Source organism: Electrophorus electricus, chromosome 10 (assembly GCF_041902795.1).
Source record: "Electrophorus electricus isolate QZ-2024a chromosome 10, ASM4190279v1, whole genome shotgun sequence".
Lineage (NCBI taxonomy): Eukaryota > Metazoa > Chordata > Actinopteri > Gymnotiformes > Gymnotidae > Electrophorus > Electrophorus electricus.
Genome location: NC_137506.1, coordinates 4,269,811 through 4,295,215, shown reverse-complemented (window position 1 = coordinate 4,295,215; position 25,405 = coordinate 4,269,811). Strand labels below are relative to the sequence as shown.

General features: G+C 36.0%; 1 protein-coding gene and 1 long non-coding RNA gene across 6 annotated transcripts; one reads left to right on the top strand and one right to left on the bottom strand.

The window, feature by feature from the left end:
* LOC145659424 (uncharacterized) lies at positions 1 to 6,975 on the bottom strand. The gene is made up of 3 exons (XR_014125638.1): positions 6,120 to 6,975; positions 550 to 622; positions 1 to 184 (listed from the first exon to the last, which is right to left on the bottom strand). It is a non-coding gene; the product is annotated as an uncharacterized LOC145659424 (long non-coding RNA).
* Positions 4,962 to 24,446, top strand: snx9a (sorting nexin 9a). Of its 5 annotated transcripts, XM_035533149.2 has the most exons (19): positions 5,148 to 5,480; positions 8,087 to 8,173; positions 9,156 to 9,230; positions 10,411 to 10,494; positions 11,663 to 11,744; positions 13,833 to 13,974; positions 14,171 to 14,258; positions 14,361 to 14,486; positions 14,581 to 14,698; positions 15,782 to 15,912; positions 16,055 to 16,158; positions 16,248 to 16,351; positions 18,792 to 18,869; positions 18,979 to 19,055; positions 19,302 to 19,391; positions 20,927 to 21,052; positions 22,276 to 22,390; positions 22,706 to 22,797; positions 23,159 to 24,446. In XM_035533149.2, exons 1-19 carry the CDS (start codon positions 5,469 to 5,471, stop codon positions 23,204 to 23,206), a joined length of 1,779 nt encoding a protein of 592 aa, XP_035389042.1. In that variant the 5' UTR covers positions 5,148 to 5,468; the 3' UTR covers positions 23,207 to 24,446. The 5 variants fall into 5 exon arrangements, with proteins under 5 accessions (XP_081578132.1, XP_081578130.1, XP_081578131.1 ...); XM_081722004.1 differs by lacking the exon at positions 10,411 to 10,494 and having other exon boundaries at positions 4,965 to 5,480; XM_081722005.1 differs by lacking the exon at positions 8,087 to 8,173 and having other exon boundaries at positions 4,966 to 5,480.
* Positions 24,447 to 25,405: the final 959 nt, after the last annotated feature.

Sequence of the window (25,405 nt, the reverse complement as noted above, 5' to 3'; positions counted from 1 at the left end):
TAATATCAGTCTATTTTATTTTATTCACATTTTGTTAAAATCACTGAGAATAACTTGTGTAAGATTTCATATAACACTATAACAACTGCAATAAAATGCTATAGAAATTATGTGTGTCACCACGTCCCAGGGTCATTTTCAGACTTATTGCCGCTTCTATGTATCTCTTCAGCAGCATGAAGAACTGTAATCAGCAAACATGTTGTAACATTTACTTAACCCACACTGAAACATTAAGAGATTATCATATATGATTTATTACTTCAAAAGGGTACTTATGGCTTTTGATACAATTTGATATGTATATCACCAAAATTGACAATTCTCCAAACTATACAAAAAAGAAGTGTGAAATCCAAATAAATCATACATCACTGAAACAGGACAAAACATAGCTACGTATACTTTTCATTTGCCATCTACACTGCATTTAAATGTTTATTGTAAATGATTTCATGATAAGGGATAAACTAAAGGACTGGGTCTGCCAGTTCTGTGGATCCCTCATTATGGTGGGAATTGTGGGAGGGTTTGGATTAGGAACAATACCTCTATGAGAACAGTGTTCTGGACTATGGGCCACTTGCCACACTGTGACAAGGGTCTTATTTCTGGGTCACAGCTGTCGAAGAACATATGCACATGCATGCACAGAAACACACACACACAGAGAAAAAAAAAACAACAACCTTATTCAATACATACTGAATAGACTGAATACAGTCTGGCTGTAGTAGTGGATCTAGTACAGCTTTCTTTTACTGATCTTATAATGCTGTAATACAAAAGAGCACTTTTGTGGTAAGACACTGAAAATCTTGAATACTGTAATACTCTTTCACCTAAGCCCAATTTATTGTAGGTCTGGTTGAAGAACTGATCAATCCCTTTACAGCTGATAATCTTTTTGAGGTTTGCCCGGTGTTGTCCTTCCCACTGTTGCTTCTGGTTTGCTCATTAGAGATCTGGACCCAAACATTTGTAAAGATGCCTTGTGTTAACGTGTTGGAAAATGTGTTATATAAATAAATCTTGCCTTGACTTTGAGGTACTGATGGAAGCCATCTATGTTCCTGCCATCTGCATTTATAGAATTTTAATTCAGAATATAGGAGTATACCTAGGATTTTCTAAGTTTTTACTCAGAACAATTTTCTTAAATATTTATTTTCTAACACTTTTTATTTAGGGAAAAGGTAAGATATTCTTTACTCAAACTTTTTTAATAGTAAATGCACAGACAGACTAATATTCATTATGTTTCACATCTATTTTAGTCACTTAGAATCTCTGTAAGATTTTAAAATGCTAATGTTCTCTATAGTGTATAGCATCTGGCATTTTTAATTGGATTTAAAGATCACATTTCAAAAAATCATATTCCAAAAAAATGTAGGCCATGTGAATATGCTTGGATATGCAGGCTCATTTCAGTGTTCTGAACTGCAATTTTATTCTGATTCCCAACCATCCATGACATCTGCCAACCATCAGAGGTATGTCATTTCAACATAAAAATAATTCTCAAGTTTGTCATGTTTTGGTTCTGGACTGGACTATTAATAAAATAAAGACTCTGTCATGTCTAGCTATTTGATATGATTAAGAGAAAAAGTGAGCTTTCATACAGCAATTTTTTAAAATGTCGTCTTTAGACACTATCAAATTTAAAACTGAACAAAATAAATTTTTGCTTGTAACATTTCCATCTAGAAAATGGAAATCCTCATGGATACTGGCAGAAAAAACACTGAACATGTTACTGATCAACATGCTGACACATATTTTGATCAAAATTAGTTTGAAACTCTTTGGATTATAAAACATCCTCTGTATGAATGATTACAAGGCAATGGATTCAGTTGCTGAACTCAAGAATTCAGATTTTAATTTTCAAAGTCATTTTAGCTTGAGAGCACTGTTTAATTAACTAAATATCCATCCTTTATTTTAGATAATTTATTGTGTTAATAGAGGTTAAGTGACACGCTTCATGTTTTATTAATAAACAATATGCAGATATTTACTGATACATTAAAAACTAGAAACAGTTCATTAAATCAAATTAAAGTACATACTTCATCTGATTTTGTGAGCTATTAACACCTCATAAATAAAACATATAACTGATATTTGACTCTGAAGTTGTCCAGGATATGATTTCCAGCAACAAAGGCTGTAGTAATACTGTGTTAGGGAGTCCTCTTCTGGACAAACTGGAAAATTGAATATCAAAATATTTATCAAAATTGTGTTTAAACTGAATACAATATTGCTTCAAGAGACAGACACGTTCGTAGTGAATCTAGCTTGTTAGTAAATCACTGTCAAAATGTAATGATTCAATTAATATTGTATTATTATTATTCAATTCAATCAAGCATATCAATGCTTCTGGCCACTGATATCAGGGTTCTAGATTTTTTAAAGACAGTTAGAAACAATATACACCAGTATGACTGTGTTCATTTTTAAGATCAAAGTTCTTTGTAAATTAATGCTCACAGAGTTTTATACTACAAAATATAATAGAAAACACTGACTTCTATCATTCCATCAACTATCCTGTGGCTAAAATGAGAGGTTATCTCTGTTTAGGTGCCTATTCCTCCACAGATGTGTGGAGAGGACAGAGAACAAATGTGGAACACCATTAGGACCAAGAACACCATCAGAACACCATCAGAGCACCATCAGAACATCATCAAATCACCAAACAGGACCGAGAACACCATCAGAACGCCATCAGAGCACCATCAGAACATCATCAGATCACCAAACAGGACCGAGAACACCATCAGAACGCCATCAGAGCACCATCAGAACATCATCAGATCACCAAACAGGACCAAGAACACCATCAGAACATCATCAGAGCACCACCAGGACCAAGCAGCTGCTGCCATTCTAACCCCTCTCTCCCATTCTCCTCCAATCTGTGTGTGTGTCTCTCTCTCAAACACACACACACACACACACACACACACACAGAGAGAGAGAGAGAGAGAGAGAGAGAGAGAGAGAGAGAGAGAGTCTTGCAAATGGCTATATAACCTTCACCAAATTGGGAATTCCCTCATCCTAATAGGACAGTAAATCACTGTTGCATGTGAGTATACACACACACACACACACACACACACAAACAAACACCACTTACTTTGAAATGTTAATAACCACACACAATTCCGTAATTTTATTTCCATAAATAGTTTGGGGCCTATATGAAGTGTGCAACAGGCCTAACCCAACCCCCTGGAAAGCTTGAACCCAACAACCTGGAAGGGACCTTTTACTCAAGATTTGTTCCTGCATTACACAACATTACAAAGACACAGCAAGAAGTCAGCACCAAAAATACTGTAGTCATTGGACAACAGTTCTGACCATTTGTCTATTTATGCTTTTTGTATCTTGTATAAGGTAAGATCAAATTTTTATTTATTAGTCTCTGTCAAATGATTTCACACTTAATACTATGTGCACTTTTTTAAAACTCGTCACACACTATGCTTTTGAAACACACACCTCAAGCAGATCAGCATACTGTTGGTGTAAAATGCACCTGAACCACCAAAACGCTTCATATTTCATCCAAAAGTGACTCATGCTACCATAACTATAACATATGCTTTCTCCAACAGGACCGCTTTGTCACTCGATGTACAATGAATTTCAAAATGCAAAAAACAATTGTAACATTGCGAAATACATGTTTGTTTCCCTTTCCTCTATGTTTGCATCCACAAATATTGTAAGCAAGCTAAAGAACCTTTCAATTTGTTATCTTACCTCTCACAATAGGTAATGACAGATTGTATTACATTTACAGTAAACTGTAAATGAATTAATGTTTTACTTATCAGAAACCCAGAATAACAATATTTTCTGTAGAATGTGAAACAATATGTGATAAAGAAAAATCACAAAAGCCAGAGTATTCTTCCGGGGTTTACTGTATTTTGCCTTTTGTTCTCAAAATGCAATATATATTGTAGTTCAGAAAACTGTAGTTCTGTACATAATACCAAATTGATATTTTCACTACATACAGTAATTCACACATATTTTTCTGTGTATCAGTATCAAAAGTGTTGATGGCCTGTTGGCCTGGTCCATACCTCCTGTCCACTGCATTTGGCCATAGATTTTCATCAACATCACACCGAATGTTATAATAACAGGCCACAAAATATATATATAAATAAAATAAAATAAATTAAATAAATAAAAAAACTTGGGTAGGTTGTTAACTGAAATAACAGACAGGTGTTTCAGGTGTACATGTATACTGCTAATACTAAATCTATATTTTCTTTATATACATGCAAATTTTAATACAGGTATGTATTGTATACAACTTTTGTATTTATGGTAACTAAGCTGTAAACAACAACAAAAAAAGAATAAACTTAATAAACATTCTGCTAAAAAAGAATAATCTGTTTTATGTATTTCAAATGTATTTTTTCAACATATTTCAACATATTTCCATCCACAGTGATGATAATTTTGTTGGGTTTTCAACTGAAAGATAACTGTTTTGAACAGAGTATCTAAATGTCTGCAAATTTTGCTGTAGTTTTACAGACTTTTGCTGGTTGTGAACACTGACTGAGAGAGGTGTTTATGAATTTTGGAAGATGTGGTGATTGAATGCCTTTTTTATCAAAGCAATGCAAAACAATATAGACAGTTCGCACACACACACACACACACACACACACACACACACACACACACACACACATATATATATATATATATATATATATATATATATATATATATATATATATAATTCTATTTTTTAAGTGGTCTTGGTATCGAGGCAAGTTTGAAAATGAATGTAAAAAAAACTGCAAAATGCTGCTCAATAGGCGTAGTTAGATGCCAAAACCTGAAGATGGCGACATTGCCTCGAGTGTGAACCAAGGTTGCGACACTCGCTATGTTCACTTTTCCAGCAAATTACAACCCACTGGCCGTGCTGGTGTTGGAATGGAACGATAACACATAAATAAATATAATTTACATGTCAGGGTGTGTACAACTTTATGAATAAGCATACTTCTATTTATTCACAAAACGACTTATTATTCGGCATTAGATTTGAACTGTTCTATATTAGATCCATAAATGTTCGTATGTGTTCAAAGCTTTACAATGGTCTGTATGAATAACCAAATTGTGTACGATACAGATGAATAACTTTGAGGGCGACATCCCAAAAGATTGTCACAAGGCACATTTCTTGGCCAGTGTGCTGTATTTTCCGGTTGTCTGCTCTGGAAAGGGGTCGAGACATAGCTCCATTGCAAGCACAACAACACTGGATATTGCAGGGTGTGTTTCTATGGTCAATTCCATTCGCATAACGTATTCGTTTGGTAAAACCGACATATCTTACATCAACAGTTGCTTGTGTGGATAATCTATTCAGAATCAGCTAAATAAATGCTGCTACAATGGCAATCAAGGTAAGTTTGTGTAAACGACAAAAGAACTTACATTAGTTATGTGGATTTACTTCGGATTTTTGACAACACAGCAACATACAGCGGATGTGAAAACTGTTCAGTTAAACTGGATTCGACACGCAAATCCTAATGCGTTGTAATTTAATACAACTCGATTGAAACGTTGCCGTTGATGAGTTAGAGTTTTTAGTAATGGTGTTTTTGTTTCGGTTTTGTAGGTAGGTAGCCTTTCTTAAATTCCCGTGCTCTAGCTAGGTCAGGTTCCCCTGGAGTGGTATTTAGGTAATCTTTAAAGTCAACACAATTCCGTATTCTGTTTAGGTAATGTTTAAGGTGGATACAATCTACCGTATATGTTGGGAAATTAGACTATTCCAGTTTAGAATATGACTGATATAACTCTTGTTAACAGCGGACATAACTATTAACACACTTCTTTGCTGACACTTTCTAATACTTCCATATGTTACAATAATGTGCGCTCGTCATTACATTGAAATAAATAAATTAATCAAGAGTCAGAAATTGGTATTTGATATAATCAGCAATTCCAGCTGTAGAAATGTTGAATACTAAAATCGACTGTAAATAGTTCCAGAAAATAAATAAAGGGCATGGTGTTCACGCGAGCACACCTACCTGCTGAGGTGGTGGTAGCTGAACAGCCCTTAGGCGAATTGTTAGAACAAAGCAGGCACGGATCCGGGTAAATGTTTCTGACAGTATGGTGACCTCAGTGGCATTGTTACATTTACTGAAATAGTTTTCCCTGTATCAATTAGACTTACCGCTTTTAAAATTTTTGACAAGTTGAATATACCGACGTGCTATGATGTATCAGTTTACACTAGCTTATTGTTGTTGTTACTCAAATTGAGAGAAAAGTACACTTTTTAGGTTTTAGTTTAAAAGAACACTACATAAAATTAAAGTCCTAAGAGTTCCTCAATCCATGAAAATAATTTAAAGTCTTAGGATAATTGACCTGAAACATTTTGTGTACCACAAAATTTTCATTAAGTAAGTAGATCCTGAATCAAAATCACAAGTATAACAACACCTTTTAGGAATGACAAAAATCTTGTTCGGAATACATTTTACAGGTATGCACCTGACAGAATTGCAGTTTGCTCTAAGGTCTCTCAAAACCTGAGGTTGTTTTCATATCATAGATTAGTGCTAAATTCCTTGGCTTCTAATATTAAATATATATGTATTTGAATGTGTTTTTTTTTCTGCTCTTTATGCTTTTTACTGTTGTGTGTCCTGGCATCTTATTGCTTACTTTTGTTCTTGTTGTGCTGTCCGGTGTCGACCAGAGGAGGATGTGTTCCACCTTTGAGTTTTGGTACTTCTCAAGGTTCCTTATACTCTTAAGGTGATTTTCCTTGGCACTGTCACCTTTGCTCTGGTCACTGAGGTCTTGGGCATCTCGAAAGCTGCTTTGTCCGCGTCGATTGTTTGATATATTTTGACTGTTTGATATAGTCACACATTGGTGTATTTGGACAAATGAACATCCACAAACACAAAGGAATGCTTAATGATGAGATTACATAAGAACTTATTTTGCAGGAAGTGTTTTACTTTTGAGAACAGTAAATCCATTGTTCACTTAACGTTCTTAGTGGTGCTATATTTTGTAATGTATTGAGCATGCTGCTGCTGGATCATTGTTATTTTATTTTGAAGGTATATCAGTTCACTTGATCATTGTTATTCTATTCTGAAGGTATATCTCAGTTCACTGGATCGCGCGAGCCTTTCTGTGTTCATATCACTGCAATTGGTATTTAGTAATAGATTCCTTTATCAAAAGCGTAGCATTGCTTGCAATTTATTTGATAATTGTCTTTTTACAGTTATCAAAATATCTTACCTCACATTATGAACATCAAGAACAGAAAGTCATTTTTCAGACACTTTTTTTCTGACATATTTCAAAAGATTTCAAAACAAGTAAAATATGTCAAATAAGCTTGCTGACCAGACCCCTGATGTATAAGTATTGTTTATTTGTGAATGTTATTGTGTTTAGTTAAATTTTAATTACTATTTTCATTTGTTATGTTCTTTTATACATATTAGAAATCTAAATGTCACTTACTGCAGGTCTCATTTGGACTGACTGTAAAAAAAAATTAAAAAACAAAAATAAGGTTATTTCATGAACTCAAATGAATCAAATATAAATACAGAGGTAAATTCTACAGAAAGCAAACTGCAAATATATATCCATCAGTGACACTCCCCATCTGTGAAACTGCAGAGGGCCAAGTTGAGCCTGGCTTGCTGCGTGTCATATTTCTAAGATGTTTTTGGTGAAAACAATGAGAAAATCAGTGTTTTCCCTTACTGAAGGATTCCTTTTGTTCTTTGATGTTCTTGATTCAGCAGTCTTGAAGTGGAGTGGCCCTTGCAAAACCACAATTTGAATAAATACAAGTCAAAACTGTCAAAACTCAATACATTATTGAGAGGTGTGTTTGAGCAAATTTTCAAGGTTTTAAACGTTTTTTATTCTTCTCATCCACACTACTACTTCTGTGCATGTTTCTGCATACAGTATGTTTGTAATGACATAAATATTTATGTGTTATGTTCAGGCTCAGGCACTCTATGACTTCACTGCTGTGTCAGGCAACAATGAGTTGAGCATCCAAGAGGGAGAAACACTCACTGTCATTAACTGGGTGAGGACACCATCAACATCTCTTTGTTTTGTGGATAATTTTTATATATATTTTTAGTTGGTTATAAACCCAGACCATAAGCTACCTGAATGGAGTAAAATGTTAAACTGTGATCTACTAAGTCTGCTAAATCTGTTAAAAAATTAAGCAAATAAAACTTTTAACAGTCCATCTGTATTAACCCATAAGGCAAGCATGCATGTCTTTGAAGGAAGGTTTGGATTGACGATGAGGAACTGAGAGGTGTTGGACATTTAAATCTCAAGAATTAGAAAAAAACTGATTATTGCAGCTTTAATGGGCCACAAATAAATTTGCAAAGTGAAGCAGAATACCATCGGAATACATATTTACTCTTTGAGCCCTTCCTCCATCCCTACCTCACACACATGGAGACTGTCCCACACACTCATTGTCATCCTCTTCTTGTTAATAGCATCACACTGACTGGCTGGAATTATCCTGTACATGAATATGAGGTTCATGAGTGTAATGAAATGTCTGGCACAGTACCTCTTCCTTGGACACATACATCCTGTAGGACTAAGGGCATCCTGTAGGACTAAAAATCGGCCAGTACTGTATTCAGCTCTTCCTACTTTGTGCTAGAACCTTCCAAAAATTATGATGGCCAAAAGAGTCCAAAATTATTCCAAGTTCACAAGATGCCAAGTTTAGTATCCATCATTGATATGCACTACTGGTTTGTTGTAGATGTGTAATAATTCAAACAAGGAAACAAGGAAAGACAGGTGGCCCTTCCTGCTTGTCAGTGATTTTTGTGTGCACACAGAACATAGAAAGGTGGTTAAGTGTGTGTGTGTGTGTGTGTGTGTGTGTGTGTGTTTGACTAGTGTTTCCTCTGGTGTTGTCACACATCCCCCCCCCCCCCCCCCACGAATGCGTGCAGTTTATTTTGGCCAGCTGTATTCTAGAATTACTTTGTTATCTAATGTTACAATGTTGTATCTACTTTATGTAGAATGTTGGTGGAGGCTGGGTAGAAGCTCAAAACTCTAAAGGACAAACAGGCTTGGTGCCAGAGGATTATATACAGGTAAGAAAAAATATTGTAATTATTCACATACTTAGTAAAATTCATATTAACTGTTGATGACAATAGAATAAGACTATGCAAATTATTAAAAGATGTACAAAAATTTGTGTGAATCTAAAAGAATTTGAGTGCAGCACAGACATATGTGTGCCTGCTGTAGGCTGGAGATTTGTAGCATGTAGTAGCTGTTTTGACCTTCAAAACAACACCACTTCACCTGGGAATGTATTGTACTTTGATACTAAACAGACCTTTTGACTATGTTGTTTGCACCAAATTCTGATCCATTCACAGTCATGATGGAAAAGAAACCTGGATTTGTGACCAAGCTGGGTTTTTTCCCCCCAGTCTTTACTATTCCAGTTTTGATTTCCCTGTGCACTATGGAAACTGGAGTTTTTTGCCCTCCCTGACAAACTAGGTACCCTACAACAGACTGATTTTGCCTGTGTAAGATAAAATCCATTAATTGAAACATTCTGAGACAACATTCTATAAACCAGTAATAAATCTGGATGTAATTTGCCTTGTTTTAGACCAGTTCTTTGCTAGCATGATTCTGGATTATCCTTTGACCCATTTGAACCACAAGGAATCCCGATCACAGATAGTTTTTGGTTTTTTTTGGTTGTGTCTGAAAAGCCCATAAATACTTTTTTTGGGAGCCACAATTCCCATCATTAATTATCACGCTACATTAATAATCATACTTCTTTCAAAGTCACAAATGTCACTATGTTGCCCATTTCAACAATCTGTTCAACATTAACCAATAACATGAATGTTGTTATGCCTAATTATTACCACAAGGTGCACAATTTGTGTAAAGGTTGAGGGTGTACCTAATATTGCCTTCCATTATACAAATAAAGACACTTATAAATACAGTCTAAACTTTGAATTTATACCTAACAATCCCCAGAACATAATCCTGCTCCACTATCTTCTGTTCTACGAACTACTACACTACACAGGCCAGCATGTGAATGGTTTTATAAAATATTTTTGACCAAAGTTGTGGGATTTGCATATACACAGAGGTCCTTCATCACATGTGTAAGCAACTGTGTATGTTTGCATATTTGAAACACTGTGTACTTTGCTTGCAAAGGTGATGAAGGACCTCTCTCCAAAATGTCCTGTAATGTGTGTGTGTGTGTGTGTGTGTGCTACATTGCAGACCAATTCAGGATGTATAGCTGCTTCAGTAGGACATCATACTAATGCCTACAATTCCAGTTCTCACAACACTGCAGTCACTCAGGTGAACCTTAATTTATTACTGACTTGCATGTCACAGTAACATAGGGTACCTTTTTTATTTGAGGTTTGTTATGGATTTACTCTGAGCCAGTAAATATTATGTTGAGGGATCCCAAATTCCTCAAATTCTCTGTAAGCAGTACCAGTCTAAATTTGAGTGCAATAACTTTCAGAGCCATACTTCATCTTTCTAAATTTGTGTGCCATCTTTTGTGTGCCAGATATTTACTATAGTATGGCACAAAAGGCTCTAAAGATGAAAAAGCTGAAAACATATATTAGTTTGCTAATTTTATTATCATTTACTTTGAATAAACAAAAATTAAGAGACATTATCAATGATCACAAAAACAGAAATCTTCTGCAATTTTTCTCTAATTTTACAACTTTGCAATACAACATTTCATGAACTGGAACAAAATTGTATATTAGAACATTGCATTAGCAGGAAATGTCATCAAGTGCTGAAAATTGTCAAAAAGGCACATGTAAGGAGCCCAGCAGATTGGGATGACTCACTGACATTAAGGATGATCCTTGACAACAGAGTACTGATAGTAAACACTTGAGTTACTTTGTGTCCTGGATAAATTGGTATAAATGTTTCCAATAGTCTGAAGCAGGAAGAAAGCCAAATGCTTTCTCATAGTGATGGATCAGTTTTTAGCAGGCTCAAGGTCAGACCTATTGATAAAGCATGCCATTAAGGCTAGGAGGATGCGCAGTGAGGGAAAACCTTTTAGGTCCCTAGCAAAACCAGACTAGTCTTATACGTGAATCTGTCAATGGCCATGCCAGAGGACTTTAGATAGTTATGTCTGTATACCAGACAATGAATCCATTTGCTGCTTATTACTCACCACTTCAAGAGACAATTATTATTGACATTTATATAAATTAATGTAATAATGGCTTATTTTCTAACGCTTTGAACAGAATTCAGGAAGCAGCTGTGTATATGGAACATTTCCTAGAAACTTTGATAGTGTTAGTAGTTAGTAGAATTTACAACAGTGACATTTACAATGTATTTGCATACAATCCAGTTAATCTATGGTCAACTGGACAAGTTAAATAATGGATCACAAAGTTGTATTTTATGGTATTGAAAATAAAATGATTACACAGTATGCATTAAAAGAAATGCTGTTTTTTACATTTTATTGTAGGGAGTTAATAGCAGTGAACACACTAACAACAGTCGAGTCGAGAACTGGGGTTACGGTCAACAGCAAGTGCTGGCATATCAGGGTAAGAGGAAAGAGCACCGTCTCTCTCTATTATAACACAGCTGCATGTGGTTCATTGTCAAAAGGGTACAATATGATAATTAACCAAAGACTTCCAAGTGTAAATTCTGTGTTTCTGCTTTGTATTCAAGAAGGTAGAATGTCGTTATATATTTGTGTATACTTCTAGTTATATATTTTTTACTAATTTTGAATAATCTTAGTTTTGTATCTGATCACTCCCATTTGTTTGTAATGGGACAAAAGTACTGGGACAAAACCATGGTAAATAAATAAAGTAGTAAAAATATCTGTGTAATTTGTAGTTTGTAAGTAGTGTAAAAAACTAAAACAAAATAGTGTAAACTACATATTTATTAAATATCTGATGTTTAATTGCACCATATCTAATGCATATTCCATTTTTTAAATTGATTAGATAGTCTCTTTTTTCAGTCTACATGTTTATCTGTGTAGTTTGGGCTATTCTATTTCAACCTTTCTAATTTTGATTCTAATGAGAGGTGTAAATCTTTTAAATATACTGTTAAAGATGTTTATATATGGTTGATTATTCCTTCATGGTTTGCTGTTTTCAATTAATATTAAGTAAGTGGTTTGTAATAGTATAATTGGATTCAACATCTTTTGTTCCTACGGTATCCAATATATTTTCAGTTATTTATTTTTACAATGCTCTGAGCACGTGTGTGCATAGATGGGCTCACTTGCAATAAGATGAATGCAGCTTTATTAGTGAACACAGGAATTCCACAGACATAATCAAAAGTACAGGCCAGGGTCGAAATCCAGAAGAGCAATCAACAATGTAAACAACAGATGGGGGACAGGCAAAGAGGGTAATCCAAAAATAGGCAGAGATCCAACAAAGCAGAGAAACATACAAAGATATACAATGGCTCAGAAATGTACCGAGTAGATGAGACCTCACAAAGACTGGTAACAAATATGGGGTTTATTACTGAGACTAATTAGGACTAACACAATACAGGCGAGTACAATAACTGGTAGGTTAGAACTAACTAGGGGGCGGAACCAAATGAAACCAAACCAAGGAAACAGGAGAAAACAAAACCAGGAATTAAGTAAACAGATGCATTGCCATGGGAAACATGACAATTTTGAAAATGAAAAGCTGGGAGGTGGCAACAAATTGCAGACTTGATGTTGTTAATGTAGTATGACTCTTACTACAACAGGTAATGTCATACCACCTTAGTTTAAGTGCATTTGTCCTGACACGTCCACTATGCATCCATCATGTCTTTGTGGTCTGAAGTAGCCTTAAATGGGAGCATTCCTGTCAGAATATCTTCTTGCTACAATCTCCCTCAGCCAAGAAATAAAAACTTGTTCAATACAATTGCTCAGGGTACACTAGGCTCTATTGCAATGATGAATTGTTTGCTGAATATCTTTTCATTTATTTGTTTTGCAGTTCTTCCAGGATTTCTCCTAGCAGCTCTAAGTTGTCTTTAGTTTATGCAATGCAACCAAGCTTTCTTTGACTGTTTTGTGTACATTTAAACCAAAAAACTAATTTAAGCAAGTTCTATTTCTGATACAGTCATTTGCACCAGTGTCTTCTAGTCTCAGACATTTCTCAGAACTAGCTGAAATTTGCTGTAGAACTCTCTTAAAGCTTGTGCCCTTATCATTGGGGGACCTCAAATTTGAATTGGTCTTTGGCCAGAGAATCCAAGATAACACAATTGGCCATCTAGCCAGGAAGGACAGCCTGTGTTCCAGGTTGGTAGTTATCATGTAATGGAGAGATAACAGTGAGTTGACTGACAGAAAATAATTGATAGACTGGGTACAAACTTCCATGTAAATAAAAGGGGAATCATATAAATATGTGAATTCACAAATTATGCACTATGATGGGTCTTTGTCCATGCACAAGGGGGACCAGTTAGTAATTCAGAAACATTGCTTTGTTTATGCTGTGAACTTATAGGCAGTGGAATTTAGTCTTCTTCGGGCATCTAAAAGGAATCTTCTTCAAGAAAGTTGACAGAAAAAAAAAGGTTTTAAAAAAGTGTCCTTTTAATATGCGTAATTGGCATGTTCTTGCCATGTCTGTCAGGTTCCATTGATGATGATGAGTGGGACGATGAGTCAGATGATGGCAGGTCAATGGGTGGCAACAGCTGGTCACAAACAGAAGAGGGTGGAGGGAGAATACAGCGGAGTGCAGCACATCACTCTGTGAAGATTTCTCTTAACAAGTAGGACAAGCATCCATACTATAAGTATAGTATTACCTAGAGAAATTGAATCATTAAACAGTTGTCGCTGACCAGGCTTTGATATGACACAACTCTGATGAGGTATTTCACTATTTCTGTGGTACTACCCTCAATCTTGCTGCCTATGTGAAACAATGCCATTCTGATGCAAATTGTAATCTTCATCTCCTCGTAGATTTCCAGTTTTTTCCAAGGCACCGAATCCTGAAGTGTATTTGCTATCAAAACATTTGCCTAAACAAACTGACAGATTGCCAATATATGTAAGCTACATAAGTTACTATCATTGATGTTAGCTTTGTTGTTGCTGCTTTTTCTGTTGTCACCTCATCAGAACCTCTGTTCCTTTTGATTTTCACTGCTAGATGGGAGAGGTGGGTCCAGTGTGGTTGTATCCACAAAGTCAGTTAGACTGTGTGGTAGCTGATCCCAAAAAGGGATCAAAAATGTATGGCCTGAAGAGCTATATTGAATATCAGATTACACCTAATGTAAGTTGGTCATCTATTTTTTTCATACTGGTGTCCTGAGGTTTCATGTGTCAACAACTGTAAAATAGCGCTTTTGTTGCTTGTCATTTCTCAGAGTACAAATAGACCTGTCAATCACAGATACAAGCACTTTGACTGGCTGTATGAGAGGCTTACGGAAAAGTTTGGCTGTGCACTCCCTATCCCAAGTCTTCCAGATAAACAAGTCACAGGTTAGTGGAACCCAAAGAGTGCTTGTGGCCACATTAGGGTCTGGATCCAAATATTTTTAAACCTGTTTGAATATTATTACAATAAGGTAGTGCCATTATTTATCAGAAAATACATTCCAGAAATGTACAAGGTGTACACCCTGCACAGAAATCATACAAGCGTATTTAAAGTACCTACAAAATAAATATAATAAGCAATATGAAATTTGAATTGAATATAGTGTGTAAATCAGAGTGAACAATGCTTGAATAACTTCAAATACAAACATGGCATACAGCTTTCATTCAATCTTCATTTAATCTTGGGAAATATCGAGGAAGATCCTCATTTACATTGTAGCTGAGCAGGAATTACAAAAAACCAGATTGAGTGAAATAGATAAAAAGACAGGAATAGCTATGAGGTGAAATAAATGATTAAATACTTAAAAAAAAAACAATTTAAAAATTATTAAGCAATACTAAAACTAATCAGGCTCTCATGTCATGAGATAAATTAAGCAAAGTAGCTAATGAAACTAAAAATGAATGAAAATCCCTAAAATCAAACAGTTCAATAATAATTATAATAAATAAAATGTAATTTGGAATAATAAAAATAAAATAATGATTATAATGATATTAGTAAAAGAATAAATAATAAATATTGCTAAACCTTTTAAGAATGGACTAACTGTAACAAGGGCAGGCTGCAGGAAGGTGGTTAGAGATTAAGGAAACGAGGAAATTGTCAAACATTCCTAGATTTTACTGGCTTCAGCTTCAGATTGAATTCTTATTGCTTCAGGGGGAAATTTAATTTCCATTTTAATTTTAAAATAAAATATCTGAATATTTAAAATTAAATTGAATTGAATTAAAATATCTGAATGTAATGCATTTATGATTATATGTGTATATTATCATGTAAATGTATATTAATTAAATATACATGATTGCCTTGCATAGATAATCAGGCAAAAACCGGTTTCGGCATGTCTGTTTACTTAGACTGTGGACTGGTACTGTGTATTTGAAACCAAATGCTTAGTTCTAACAGTATTTTAGACCAATAAAAACTGCTGTTCTCTCATTTTTATGCAGGTCGGTTTGAAGATGAATTCATTAAAATGCGAATGGAACGTCTACAGGCTTGGATGTCTCGTATGTGCCGACATCCCGTAGTCTCAAATAGTGATGTTTTTCAACTGTTCCTCACCTACAAAGATGAGAAGGTACCAGCACCTCTCTGAACTTGCATACAAATTCAACATGCACCTGTAAATATGGTTAATACATTACAGTACAATATATTATCCATCTATATAAATATCTGAAGCTTTTTAATTACTATTCATATTTCTTTGTCTTTGTTAGGACTGGAAAGAAGGCAAACGCAAAGCAGAAAAGGACGAGACAGCGGGAGTAATGATCTTCTCGTATATGGATCCCGAGGTCCCAGATCTAGAGCCTACAGAAGTGTAAGGCAACTTTTTAGACCTGTAAACAAATACATTTCTGAACTTTAAGATTATCATCAGAATAAGGTTACTTGCTTGGTTTGTTACAGAGAGCAGAGGTATGAGACATATAGCCGCTTCACCAGATCTATGGATGATGGTGTTAAAGACCTCCATTCTGTCAGCCATCTTCACTGGAAGAGATGTACAGGACGTGAGTTCATATCCTCTTCATAGAGGATTTCGGAGACATCCTGGGTCAATGGCATTGATGAATGCTTACTGATACACACTGATCTAAGGCCATTTTGTTTGTTTCTCTTCATTGGTTTTGTGTAGTGTTAGTATTAGAATTTTGGGGAAATTCCTTAATACTAATCTAATAATACTGCCATTGCTTTGCAACCAGTTTAAGCAGTCTAGCCTGCAAGGGGCTGATCTGGCTGCAGGTTTGCATTCCAACCAAGCAGGAGCACACACAATACAGCTAGTCAGTTTTTTTGAAGAATGAGACTAACCGATTAAATAAATGGGATATGGTGTGTTCCAGCAACCAGATCAGCTCTTGGTGGATTACATTGCCTAGGCCAGATTCAAAAATATTACACTGTCAGGTTTCAGTTAGCACTTTGCAAAGGAGAAATAATAACTGGTCATTTCAGTCATTTAGCCATATATCATTTTAGGCAAATTATTTCTTTCCAAGCAGCAGTACCTGATGACAACAACAATATTTAGCTTCTCTTCAAATATTAGATACTTTATCATGATTCTTCCTAGTGACAGCATGCCCAGGATTTTGAAGGCCAGAGCCTGTTTTAATGCACCATTGTAAGTAGTAGCTCAACTAGGCAAAGCAAGGCAAGTTTATTTCTATAGCACCTATCATGCACAACTGCACAACTTCTTTTGCTCCTAGAGCAAACTCTAGCAGTTGCATTTTGAATGAACTGAATCTGTTTGATCAATTGCCATTTTTGGGAGTCTCGTTAGGAGACCTGCTACAGATAAAAGCATGGATGGGTTTCTGCTAAAACTGAGATCAGAGTCTATTAATATGCCTAGGTTACGAGCTAGCTCTTTAGAGTTTAGTTTTCTAGGCAGCTAGTCTGTGCCTTTCATTACTTTAACAAATAATAATAATATCTGTTTTATCTTTAGTCAGTTGCCGAAGGTTTAGGTCCATCTGATTAGTGACATGCTCAAGGCACTTGCAGAGAGTTACTGGGGCCGTAGTTGTCTGGGGAAAGGGCTAAGTAAATCTGAGTGTCATCTGCATAGCTATGGTACGATAGCCCAGAGTCTGATTTGACCAAGAGGAAGCATATATAAGTTAAATAAGAGTGGCCCAAGAATCAGTCACTGGCACTGTTTCAGAAACCTTATTTTCAATTTCAACAAAATAATTCCTGCCTTGCAGGTATGACTGAACAATTTTAGGACTGAAATTTGTCTAGACAGCCATTTGTGGGTAGGAAATCAGTAAGTTAATTGAAATCAATTTTCTCAGTGGTTTTCCTAATGAACAATAGATTTGAGATTGATCTGTAATTACTTATCACTCTTGCGTACAAGTTTTTCTTTTTTAATAGAGGCTTCAGTATAGCAGTTTTTAGTGTGTTAGGAAAAACATGTAATAAGTATGAGGTGTGTCTGAAGTCTGAAGTATGTGATGTGCTATTGAGTAATACACATTCTTTAAGAAGGTAGTAGGTAAGGTGTCAAGGCTGCGTGTAGATGATTTAAGGTGCCTCACTGTATTGATTAAAATTTTATCAATAGCACTGGGACATTTTCATGATAACTTTACATGGTGATAGACAAATTGCAATCTCATTGGTGGATAGAGACACTAATAGCTTGTCTGATATTAAAAATCTTAGTATTAAAATTTCATTACATAACTCAGTTGATAATAATTATGGGGCCATTTGTGTTCGCAAATTTGTTAATTTGTCAACCATTAATAATGTTATTCACACTACCCTTAACAAGCTAATTTTATTACCTTTATTGTAACATGCTTTTATGATTTTTAAGTTTTGCCTTAATTATAATTAATATTTTATACTTTTTAAAAGTATGCTTTTGTACTCTTATGTAAAGTCTGAAATCCTCTCAGGGATTGACAGATCACTGTGATGCTATAGTGGTTTGTAGATGTTAGTTGGTATCCTCTGATGGATTGAGAGAAGACCATGTTATCCTCTCATGGTTTGAGAGAAGACTGTGTTGATATGACTGTTTCAGGAACTAAATAAAGTCCGATATCCTCTCAAGGATTGAGAGATGATTTTGGTGGTACTTTTTGGTGGTACTTTTGGTGGCACTTTTATTTCTTCACTTTATTCTTAAATTATTTTTCCTTGTTTTAATTTTATGCCTACATTTTTACTCTCTTTGCCTTTTGAGGTGCTAGATCTCAGGAATGTATATGCTTTTATTTCTCTTTTTGTTTCAATCATTTTTATTTAAATTCATTTTTTCAATCATAATTCTGTTTTATTTCTATTATCCTATATGTCTTTGTATTATCTTATTTGTAAAGCACTTTGAGTGTCCACAGTGTATGAAAGTCCTGACAGTGTATCTGAAATTTTGATGCCATCTGTGTTCAGCCTTTTATACCTTTTTGTTATGTTTTTCTTCACAAGCCCTACAGAAGGAATACCGGCACATTGGGAAAGCACTTCAGAACCTGTCCTCGGTTTTCAACACAAGTGGATACCAGGGTAGGAGGCCAGAACGCATCACCTAAAGTGTGAACTTTTATTTCTATGTTGACAGTAACAATTAAATTCCCCTTCGTTGTCTTCCTCTTTTCTTCCTCTTCTCCTCAAGGAGAAGCAACTCTTACTGAAGCCCTAATGACAACAGGGAAAATATATGAGGAAATAGCAGAAATTGTTGCTGGACAGGTACTGACCATCAGCATTCTTGTTTTAAAGCTTACTTATGTCAATACTTGCTCAGTCCTTCAGTAATGTTTTTGTCTCTCTGCACCCTTTTTCTCTATTTCCCTCTTGTTATCTTAAATGTGTGATAGGATTGTTACCCTGAAGGCCACACCATAATAGACATGAGCAAGTCACTGTAATTGGTCTGATTTTGAGACCAGTGCTTTATAGAAATTGTGATTTTTTTTCCCTTTTTTGTTTTATAAGCCAAAAAAAGACCTACACTACCTGATGGAAACCAACAATGAATACAAAGGACTACTCGGATGCTTCCCTGACATTATTGGAGTCCAAAAGGTACAGACCTATATTTTTAGTCACAGCCACTTATATGATGTTCAGATTATTAACATTTTAACATTTGTCATTGTGTTTGCAGCACTGTTTCTATTTGTTGTTGTTGTTTTTAATATGTTAAAATATTAAAATTTGGTGTTCAGGCCACAGGCCTGTTGTGGTAATCCATTTTAACCCTTCTGTATCTTTAGCCTTCTGTATCTTTAGCCTTCTGTATCTTTAGCCGATTGCCAACCATGTCTTCAATAGTGGTCAGAACACATGATTGTGTGACTATAAAAGGGAGGACAACTCCAGTGTCTGGGAAGTTGGGTGGTGCCCTGTCTGGAAGTAGAGGATGCTGTACCAATCCTAAAAGAGATCTCTCCCAAACAATCAGGGAGAGTATCTGTTAAAGGTGGTGTTGGAATCAGACTCAGGAGACGATGGAGCCACTTTGAGAGATGAAGAGAGGGTCATGTGGCTGGGCAGTTATGTGCTATTTTAAGTTGATTGTGGCATAACAGGAGTTTGTTCAGACTGACATGGAGCTGATCCAGGACATGTATAGAGCTAAGCTTTTGCTATTTTTGATGGTAAATATTAGTGTCTCATGATTGAAGATATGTGTGGAGGTATGAATAGGAAGGCAAATGTAATGAAGGAGATGGTTGAGATTGTCAAAATAAAATACAAAATAAAAATAAAGTAAAAAAAATATATATCTATGGACACATCACCAGTAATGTTACCTTGGGTCATTGGATGTTTCAGGTCTTTCAACCATCAGATACCCTTTCCCAGGTGATCCAACAGTGATCAGATCCCCGCTTGTGTCCAAGTAGCATGTGCCCAGCAATTGCTTTTTGTTCCACAGCCATCTAAAAGCCTTTCTGCTGCCTCTGTGTTGGCCCTGAAGACCATCCTCTTGTGGGCACCTCTGCAACCCACCTATATGGGCACACACTGCATTCTTCACCCCTGTCTCTGCCACTCATCCACCAAGTCTGCATACTTGGCTTGCTTCCTTTTATTGGTTTCTTCCTCACAGGGAACAATATGCTCCAGCATGACCACCTTTTTTGATGTTTCTGAAACACAATATCTTGTCTCAGGGTGGTTCTCTGCGATGTTCTCAGGGTGGTCCTCTGTAATGGTCTCAGGGCTATAATGATCTCTTGAACACCTCACTCAGGCTGATCATAGAGAGCTTCAGCTTGATGCTCTTCCTGTATAAAGAAATGCTCCACAGGCTGTGTGGCAGGCCCAGACACCTGCACATGTGCTGACCAACCCTCCTCTCAAAGGCTTCTACCTCTGACAAATTCATAGCTCAGCAGTGGCCATGAAAACCAGGAAAGCGTGCCATGCTGATAGGTCCAGGCTTTTTTTCTGGTAGCCCTGACTTGTCAGCTGCTTCCAGCCATACCTCCAACTCTTAGTTTGCGACATTGATGACGGCAGCATCCTTCAGAGTGCTTCTCAAAGATCTTCCCAAGGGTCTTGACTAGTTTGTCTTGACTGATGCTACTTTAATATCTCCCACATGTCAACAGTATCTGTCAGTCACCTTCCCCTTCTTCAGCACCAAAGATCTGAACTTCCCTGGCTGGAAGCCCATCTGTGCCCATATGATGAGCTTCTCTAACCTCTGGAAAGTCCACCTGCATCCTGACACTGAGGTTATTATTGAATAATTGAATATTGTGGGACATAAAAAATAAGTAAATTCACTTACAGCCTGACCAGTTACTAAAAAGGGTCCATGGGGCTATTGCATTTAGAAGAGCTTGCTGAGTTTGATAGATAAGGTGGCTAAACTAAGGGTTCAGTGTAAAGTTGTGTCTGCAGCGGGATAAACTGTTAGGGGTGGGCTTGCTAATGCCACCAATTCTCAGAATTTCTGAAAATAATGTGTCAGTGATACTGAAGTGACCAGAGGCATGTGCATTTTGAATAATATTCTAGTGTTTTATGTCATGCCAAGTGAGGCATAGTAGAAATGACTTGAGGATCAGTGTTTGGAGTGTCCTTTGTTGTTGATGTCATCAGTAGCTATGTTACTGGACATTCCATTCATGCCCTCAAAGAAGGGCAATAGTGATTATATAAAACTTCCACAAGCCAAATGATCCCACCTCTAAGGTGATGAATTTGGTAGACTGTGGGAAGACGAACATTGACCCCAGTAGATATTCCCGAAGATTCAGTCTGAAGGGATGAAGGACTAGGAGAAATAGGACTGAGCCTGGAAGATGATGTGGACAGTTTGATAGGGCATGTCACAAAAAGTTGGATGGGGTGAGTGTGATGCATTTGAACTTGTCCAAAGGGAGGGATGCCTATTATGAATAATGTAAAGGAATTTGAAGTTGGTAGCAGGTAACACTGTCCAAATTCTTATAGAGGTGTTGAAAAGGGCAATAAGATAACCCTGCTTTGCTTGTACATGCCTGAACATCACCACACCAAACTCTGCCTATTGGTCACTAAGCTTCACCCTGACCTTAGTGACACCAATAGGAAAACAGTGACTGGCAGAGTGAATGGGGACTGTAACCAGTCACTGGCTTTCTCCTACTCATCTTACAGTGTTGGATCCAGTGAACATTGAGGAACATTTGTCTTCATATTGTGTGTCCAAATAAATAAACACAATGTGTTCTAAAGTGTGTGGGGTGCAATAATCACCTGATTTCAGGACATCATGTACAACTACCCCTGTCTCTGACCAGATAGCTGTGGTGGCTGCCAATTTTAAGTGATCTACCCAGGGATAGTTTGAGATTTAGTACCCCTCTCCTTTTCAGGAGAATATTACCTTTCTAAACCTTTAGTTCATAACTGTACATGTGTCTTGTTTTATCGTAGAAAATGAATATGCTGTATACCACATTTTTTTCAGGCTGCTATTGAGAAAGTGAAAGATGCTGATCGTCTTGTGGCCATGAATAAAATCGCACCTCAGGACAAGCATAATATGGCAAAGAATCTGAGTACAATGTCATATGCATTTCAAGGTAAATTGACCAGCCTTTTTTTCTTTTTGCTTTCTTTACCTTCTTTACCTTGATTTTCAACATTTTTTATATTTGTAGTTTACTCTCATCTTCAGAATAATTTTCTGATTCAGATTTTTGTCGTACTGCATTAAACATTAGTATCACCTTCCGGTAGCTGATGATGATGATGATGATACTAAACTAGATTTAATATTTTTGCATACATTTGATTGTGTTTATGTCTGTTCATTTCTCTTAATTTGAATCTGTCTAATGTGACTGCCAACTGTTAGAAGTGTAACCTTAGCCTCGTATTTTACCATCTGTCTTCAGCGGAGATGAACCACTTCCATAGCAACCGTATCTATGACTACAACAGAGTCATGCAGTTCTACTTGCAGGAGCAGGTGAAATTCTATGAGACTGTGAGTAAACTAGGTCTGCCAATTTACTTACTAACACTACAGATGTGTAGTAAAGTTTGCATATAAAGGAGAAACCATTTTAAGAAATATATAAAAAGGTAAACCTTTCTTGAAAAAAGTTACATGTAAAGGTAATCTTTATTGAGAAAAATTTTTTAAAATGCAGTGTAAGATAGTTGAATATATTTTGACTTTTAATGGGATTTGCCTATTTTGTAAACCTGTGCTGTACTTTAATAAAATGTCAATTACTTTTTTTCAAAGTATAATATATTGGAAATGTATTGCATAAATTGTTTTTATTGCATTGCTGTGTCATAAATATTATATTGTTTACTAATTATTATTTTCTTCTGGTTAGATTGCGGAGAAGCTAAAGCAGGCGCTCAGTCAGTACACAAACTTGTGAGGACAACCACCACCCATCACGGACACCCTAACACCTATCACAGACACACCCTAATACACATCATAGCCACACCCTACTGTCCATCAGGGACACTCTACTGTCCATCATGGAACCCTACCACCCATCATGGACATCATACCACCTGTCATGGATTACACCCATTGCCACCAATAAGGCTAGCACACTTTGCCATCAACTCTGAAATATGCAATATTTCTACACATGTATGGTCATTCTTTCAGTTTCTATTTGTTTTTTTCTATTCTTTCTATACTCATAAAACCAATGCATTGAATTCATGTTTTGTTTGCTCAGTGTGTATTTATATGACATGTGGATAAGTACATGTCAATAGTGCACAGTACACAGTGACAACATTTCCAGGCTATTGTTACACCTAATCTAAGTGAAAATAATTTAATAGCACAACCTGGATGTTGCAGGAATGTTGATTAGGGCATTGCTTGGGTTATTAGTTGACATGCAGTCAGATTCAGACAACAGTTTAACAGTAATCTGATTATAATTATACTATAATCCAAAAGTGTTTCAATTAACACCTTATTTTTGCACTATTAAAAAGGTATAGCTCATGTATAGTCATGTATAGTCATTATGCACCAATAACCCACGAGTAAGCTCTTCTCCCTCACATAGAATTATTTAACTACATGTGACTTCTAAAACCGTCCCCCCTTGTTTGCAAATGTTTTGTGATAACCTAATAGAAAAAAAAATTGCATTCATTTGCAAATATTCTTGATTCATAATTATGAAGACTCTGAGCTGTTACTATGCTGCTTATTCTTTTGTTCATGGAGGTTGCCCTTGCCTGGGAGGTTACATTTGCCTGGGACCAGTTTGTCCCTGTCCTTGAGTTACAGCATTGTCATATATGCCTGTATCAAGATGTTTTCTTTAAAAGTTGAAAACATACCTACTTGGATTTATACCTTGAGGCTTGACTTTGAAATGTGTGGCCTAATGCAGTTCTGTATTTTCTAAAACACTGTATGTTTTAGATCCACTACTAATTATTACCACATATCTAAAACAACCATTTTCTATGTATTACAGTTCCTGTGTATCCACTGAATGTAATGTATCCTCTGTGTCTTAGATTTTGTTGTCTTTAAACTATGATGAAGACTGTTAAGAATGTCGATATTATACAAAGCTATATGCTTTTACCTAGCTCTCCTATGGTCCTGTTTAACATAAAGTAAGCTATATATCTTTACGTGTCTGTCATGGCTATCCTTTTTGTGGAAAATCCTCTACATTTTTGTGAGCTGTTACAAGCTAACTTTAAGACGGGGTTAATTTTTACTGTAATTGATGACTGCTACAACAGACAGGTATGATACAAGTATACTGTAAAACTTTACAGCATTCTGTCTCTGTAACTAGGTAGCAGGAAACTTGCCAGTGACATCACAGGAAGCAGAGAACAGGGACCAAGCTGACCTTAACATGTGACTCCAAAACAGTTTGTATGTATGTGCGAAAGAGAGGAAGACCCTAAGCAAGGAAACACTCTGCTTCCTTTCCTGAAATAATGTATCAGCAACAAGGTCAAAATTCAAGATCATCCTGTTATTTTGTTTATTTAGCACTTATATATTTAAAGAGTGATTCATTGAGACCATGGTCATATGTTTGCTGGGGTTTTGTTACATATTCAAGCATATTTAAAACATAAGCATCTGCAAAGGTTTAATTATAGAACTATATAAGCAGTTACAAATGTTTAGGGGAAAAAAAAATCCCTGTCATGCAGATCTGCTACACCCTCTGCGTCCTTGACTGACGTATTTTTATCAATGAAGAATGGTCTGCTGCTGATATAAACTGATATAATAATGTATCTGCTTTAGCCTGTGCATTTGGGACACCAGGTGTCACAGGCATAGAATGCGCAGGAAAAAAGGAGGAAGCAAATGTAAGCCTCAAACTGAAGAGTTTAAGGAAAGTAACAAAAACGAGACTGAACATAAAAGCGCATGAACTAAACATGAACTAAAGAAAGCCAACATAAGGAGAACCGTGACAGACAACAGTCATACAGACACAAAGGGCTTATAAAGAGAAAGGAATATTATTTATTCGTAATTAAGGATGTTATTACATGTAAAATATGTACAATTTTGTACATTTGTATTATGCCTATATTTAACCTGCTAACATAGTTCCACTTTC